We start from the raw sequence: 6272 nt of genomic DNA, 5'->3' as shown, positions 1-6272 counted from the left end.
CTTGATTGATGGTATCTCAGTGGATCTACGTAAAGCTGAGACAATGTTAGACTGGCAAAGATGTAAGACAACCAAGAAGGTCTAGAGTTTCTTAGGTTTGGCAAGTTATTATAAACGGTTTGTAGAGGGCTTTGCTAAACTAGCTTGACTATTGATAGAGTTGACTAGGAACAATATTCCCTTCAAATTATTCAATACTTGTTAAAGGAGTTTCTAGAAGTTGAAATAGAGAATCACTTCTGCACTAGTTTTTACATTGCCAACCAAGGCTGAAGAGTATGACTTGTATACAAATACATCTTATCAGGGCTTAGGATCTATGTTAATGTAAAGGGTAGAGTGACTGCATATGCCTCTCAATAGCTTAAAAAGTATGAAATTCGATATCTTACCCATGATCTAGAATTGGTCACATTATGCTTACTCTAAAGATATAACGACATTATGTATATGGAATAAAGTGTAATGTGTACACAAACTACAAAAGCTTAAAATATTTCTTCACCCAAAAAGAGCTAAACATAAGGCATAGAGGTGGTTGGAGCTTGTAAAGGTTATGATTGCAATATCAGATACCACCCATGAAAGGCTGATGTGATGGTTGATGCCTTAAGTAGAAAAGTAGTTTTGTCTTATGTCACTATTTGTAAAGAGTTACGATAGGACTTAATGATTGAGTTGGTTACTAAATTGATAGTTAGATTAAGGAATTAGTTAACTCTCCTTGATGAGATTTGTATGACACAACTGGTAGATGAGTGGTGTGTTTAGATAACAGAAAGGATTACTGAAAGGTATTGAGACCAAGTTTTTCATGGTTGATGAGGTGTTGAGGTTTTATAATTAGGTTTGTGTTCATAACGATGATAATTTGAGGCGTAAGATCTTTACGGAGCTATACAGTTCCCTTTACACTGCCCACCTTGGGAGTGTAAAGATGTATCAAGATATGAGGAGGTCATTCTGATGGTCTAACATGAAAAAAGATGTTGCTAATTTTACCATTAAGTGTTTACTATATTAGTAGGTTAATGTTAAACATCAAAGACCATTTGGGTAATTATATCCTTTGGGTATTCCCGTGTGAAAATAGGAACACATCTCAATGGACTTTGTGTTAGATTGCAAAGGGTTAAAGGTGGATTTAATGCATTACGGGTAATTGTAGCTTATGAAAATTTTTTTATATGGGGTGTGAAAATTTTAAACTTTGATATGCAAGATGCAAGAAAGAATAGGTTGGTTTAATTGAATGAGATGGATGAATTTGGTTGAAGTAGCTTATGAAAACACCAAGATTTACATAGAAGACACCAAGAAAAAGCACATAGGGTGATAAGGAGGCATGAGTTTAGAATTGAACATAAGATTTTGCTTTTATAACTAACAAATCAGTCTGCCCTTCAGGATTACACAGGTATTTCTTCACGATGAATTGTATTGTATTGCTTTGAAACATAGCTCTTAGAAATAGAACAATTCTCTTACTTTAATCTAAGCCATACATTATAAGCAAATTAAAGAGATGGTAGCCTCTAATAAACTGGTGGCGTACATTAGTGAAGAATGTTTTTGAAAAATAAGTCGATGGACTATCATCATCCAAGATCTTGTACATTATTATTAATAATTCGGTCTTCATATTCCTAGCTAGCTAAGTTGATAATATTGTATGCACACTCACAAGTGAAGTTTAAGTTTCTTATTCTATTTCTTTGACTTATGTCTTTAATTCAATTAATTGATCATGAGTTTTTGAGGAGACTATAAGTTTGGGGGGTATTTGTATTTGATAAGATTTATTTATTTATTTATTTATTTTTTTAATTTTAGCCCATTTTAAAATTCATTAGAAAAAACTAAATTTCAATATTTTTATAGGATATTATTTTGATAATACTGACCAATTTTTATAAGCTTGAATTTAACTCCAACGAAACTTTAAATTCTAACTTCTCTCGATTAAGCAAAATTGTGGTCGACAAAAGCTGTGACATTTTTTAAAAGCCAACACTACCTGAGCCGATTGGAGTTTTAACGAAACAAGAGAGGACAGCGACTGGAAGATTTAACAAGAGAAGAAGAGGCCGTACATAGAAGAGAGAAGAGATTGAAGATCGGCGAGGCGGAAATTGAGAGAGATGGAAAAGGAGGAGATTGAGGACTGCCGTGCCTCCCCGGGTTCAGACCATCCACAGAAGTCAGCCACACTTCCAATCCACAGCTCAACTTTTCAGGTAATTTTTCAACCTTTCGTTAATTGAAATTTCTGTTATGGTAGTTTGATATCTATTCAAGCTGAATGATTGTTCGTTTCAATCCTTAAAGTTCAGTGGAGTCAGTTTACTAACTGGTTTGACTGGGTTTTCAATTCTTTCAGCCGATCATACATCTTTGGGTTTGTTTTGATAATTGTTTATAATTTAACGGTAGCTGATTGCTTTGCTCTGAAAGCTTTGTTTATATCTCTTCGTCTGTAACACGTTTTCTTCAGTCTTTACGTGTCCTGTAATTATTTATCTTTTCATCAATTGATGTTTCTGTTATGGTTCACTCTTTAAAAGCTTAGTAGACTCAACTTGTTGACTGGGTTTTCAAGTCATTCAGCTGATCATATATATGTGGGTTTGTTTATGGAATTTGGAAGCTCATACTAGTTAGTAATATCATGTTAGCGAATTGCTTTGAAACAAATCTTTTATATCTTGTTTTCCTTTAACACATTTTCTCGAGTCTCTACATGTCATGTTCACCACTTAATCTTATAAAATTATATAATTCAGAATTTAATTGTTAAAATGTTCAGTATGAACGAGTCAACTCATTCATGGTGTCAATCTAAGGTGCAGGGAGATTATGTTACCCACGCTTGGACCATGATCCAGGGTCCAAGTGAGGGTAAGAGTTGATGTAAATACCTAGTAGCATAACTGAACTTGCTCAATAAATGACGACGAATGTGTGACAATGAAGGAGTAGTTAAATTTTAGTTTTTGTAAAAGTGTTTGTATAATAAAATTGTACTTGTGGTATCACCTGTTCTTGACTATGCTCTTTGAGATCAAATTGTACATGCAATATTAATCTGTTGGCTTCCAGTTGGATATAGACAATATAGGTGATAAATCTAGTTATCATTGATGTTCTTGTTTGTATGTATCACTTAGGGGAACAGAATATGATAACTTTGCAGTCATAGCATTTTGAGAATATTGTGGTCATTATTTTGCGATAAGACTACTGTATACATTACCTATTCATTATGTATAAATGATTTTGATCTTTACAATTAATTGTCAAGTACTTGATAGGATGTATGGAAATGGATGCAAAGTTATTTAAGTGTCAGTTAATCTTTATCTTTATATACTTTAAGATTGATTTGTCCATGCTATCTGTTACCTTTTTTCATTGTTCTATTAGGACTAGAATTATACTTACGATTTGGATTCTTTAGCCTAAATAAGTTTGTGAAAAATAGACAGTGATGAATAAGTGATTAGTACTATCTCCTTTGAGGTTTCTTCTGAAGCCTTCTTCTAAATTTTTTCCTATTCTTAACTTTCCTTTTTCTTTCCTTTTTTTTTTTTTTCGTATTTCTCTATTCTATATCTCTTCTGTATCTTTCTACTCCATGACTTGGTCTCTTACTTTAAGTTCTCAGTCTGATAATAACAATTTCATGCAGAATTCTTTAATTAACTTCATTGATTTTGGATAGGTGTTTAATCTGGGATTACAGAGGCAGATGGCTAGATCAACGGGGAACAATAATGCCAACTTGTTAAGATTGGTAGAAGAGAGAGCATTGTCCAAGAAGGTTGAGGAACATGAAAAGAAACAAGAAATTGGAGTCCCTTATTTTCATAAAGACTGTATCTGGAATATCCTTATTCGACTTCCTCTTCAATCACTTTCAAGTGCAAGGTTTGTTTGCAAACCATGGTACGGCATTGTAAACAGTGCCAATTTCATCAACGCACATTTTCATGTCTCTGAATCTGTTTTGATCTTTCTGAAAGCGGTTGAAAGTTTGCCTATGAAATTGGCTCGACCAGAACAACCAAATACTTTTTCGGTTGAAGCAAGTTTACTCCAGCATAAGTCTTTTTCTATTTTTGATCATCCAATTAAAAATAGCACATCAAAATTCTCTATCCAGTTCATGGACTTTAAAGAAGGAAAGAGCAAGTCAGAAGAGTATAAAGTGAGTTGCTTGGGCAACATTAGAGCAACATGTAATGGTCTTATTTTGCTTGACAACCAGCTGAAGAAAGGAGGACTGGTGGTGATGAATCCTGTGACGAGAAAGATGGTTGCACTTCCTGTAGGTACCATATATCCTCCCCATGACGAATCCTACGGATTTGCTCTCAGTGAAGCTACTGGTGAATACAAAGTGGTGCACTTGTTTCGAGATAGTTTGAGATATATCAGTTGTGAGATTTTAAATCTTGGTACACAGCATTGGAAAGAGGTGAATGGACCTTCTTTTGGTCTCTTTGGTTGGTTTGGATACAGACCTGTTTCAGCTATCGGGGCTTTGCATTGGATTCCTAAAATTGATCGCAGTGATTACATAGTGTCTATGGAAGTAGACAATGAGAAGTTCCACACAATAGCCCTCCCAACAGAAAGTAGAACTTATGATAGGATACTTGAGAAGGGTGGTTTCCTCTGTTTTGTTACACATAAAGGATTAAACATTGATATTTGGGTCTTGAAGAGTTTATCTGGAGATGTCTGGACAAAACATCATAGTATCACAAAAGGAGGTATAATTGATATGGTTCCACTTTTCAGTTTAAGAATCAGTGGGGATATGATTTTCATGAGGGATGAAGATGGCTCGTTTTACACGTATGACTTCATACTTGAAGTGATGACGAAGGTTAAAACCAAACAGGGGTGCCTCCCGCCATCTGGTTCCTACTTTCCTCATGTTAACAGCCTTATCTCATGGGAAAAAAAGTCTGGATGTTTGTGATTGATTTGCCTCTTTCAGGAAGAGAATGATGCGTATATTCCATGAAATAAGAATGTCTCAGTCACTCCTGTGATTTCTCTTTGCTTTTTTTTGGTTGCGAGTCTTCTATGTACTTATACTCATGTGGTCAGAAAGAATTGCTTAAATATTATGCAGGTGAGTAATGTTATAATCATTGTCTGTATGTATTTTTTGTGTGTTAAATCATTGGTCATAATATTAAACTATGCTTTGTGAAATAAAATGTCGAGGGAATTATTAACTCATATTGTAAGTATTTTGACAATTGGTGTATTAACTCATCAGATCAGTAAAAAGAATAACTCTGTGTCTCTCAAACTATCGCTTGCTGCCACCAAACCAGCTGGTCTAGGGGTTCATCCATCCGCCGCTATGTTTTGCCAAGCTCCCTTCACAAACTGCACTTTTACTACCTGAGACATCGCTTAATGGTTCAATCTCTCATTTATCCTCCACTCCAACTTCAAAGTTTTGAAGTTTCAAGTGCAAGACAAATTACCCTTTTTTATTCCTCATTGTTTCTTCAGATCTCCGTGTTTTTGGAAAAACCAAAGGATTATATAGAAAGAAAATTCCCAATCTAGTATAAATATGAATAGATGATGCAATTTGTCTTGTCGTTCCACTAAAGCGTTACAACGAGACAAATTTTATTTTTTCATAAATTTGATTGGAGTTAACAAAAATTTGTATCAAAGAGGAATTTTAAAAAATGATGCAGATTGAGATGGGTAAGGTGAAGAAACGTTGGTTATTCAAGGTGCCACTGAGCTTGAATGCAACCTATCCATGTGTCAAGTAAAAAGGCAACCAACACTTCAGCAAATAGAATTGCCCTTGCATATTAGCCGACTTTGGGAAATTCATTAACTAATTCACTTGTATCGACATACAAATAGGCTAGGTTCCTTTGATTGTAACTCATACCATTAATCAGATTTTTCTCTTATAAATTCATGAGTGCTTTGAGGAGTAATCAAGTTTCGGTGTTTTATTTGAGTTAATAAAAATTTATATTCCTATGTACTCTCTAGTCTAAATCTTTATTCTATCTTTTCTTAACAACCGATATACTCTCTATTGTCATCTATCCTGTACACCCTTTTCGGCAAGTCTCTTATTTCTGTTATAGCCAACGGAGTTGTTAGATCCTCTCCAACATACCATCTATTGACCAACAGATTTGTCGACAACTCAACGAGCTCGTGGACTATTAAGCTTATCATCATGTCCACACTCACGCCATCGTTTAACGACTTCAATG

General features: G+C 34.6%; 1 protein-coding gene across 1 annotated transcript; it reads left to right on the top strand.

Annotated features, from left to right (window-relative positions):
* The first annotated feature begins 1910 nt into the window (after nt 1-1910).
* On the top strand, nt 1911-5253 carry LOC123230105 (putative F-box protein At3g17480). Its single transcript, XM_044656226.1, has 2 exons — nt 1911-2237; nt 3722-5253. The coding sequence occupies exons 1-2, from the start codon at nt 2142-2144 to the stop codon at nt 4985-4987; spliced, it is 1362 nt and encodes a 453-aa protein (XP_044512161.1). The 5' UTR covers nt 1911-2141; the 3' UTR covers nt 4988-5253.
* Nucleotides 5254-6272: the final 1019 nt, after the last annotated feature.

This window comes from Mangifera indica, chromosome 11, assembly GCF_011075055.1.
Source record: "Mangifera indica cultivar Alphonso chromosome 11, CATAS_Mindica_2.1, whole genome shotgun sequence".
NCBI lineage: Eukaryota > Viridiplantae > Streptophyta > Magnoliopsida > Sapindales > Anacardiaceae > Mangifera > Mangifera indica.
Note: the sequence above shows the minus strand (reverse complement) of the source record. Positions and strands in the feature narration are given on the sequence as shown.

Bases quoted from the DNA above. Each gene is read 5' to 3' on its own strand.
- LOC123230105 (XM_044656226.1), top strand. From the start codon at position 2,142: ATGGAAAAGGAGGAGATTGAGGACTGCCGTGCCTCCCCGGGTTCAGAC. The intron at 2,238-3,721 runs GTAATTTTTCAA...GATTTTGGATAG, and splicing joins TCCACAGCTCAACTTTTCAG to GTGTTTAATCTGGGATTACA.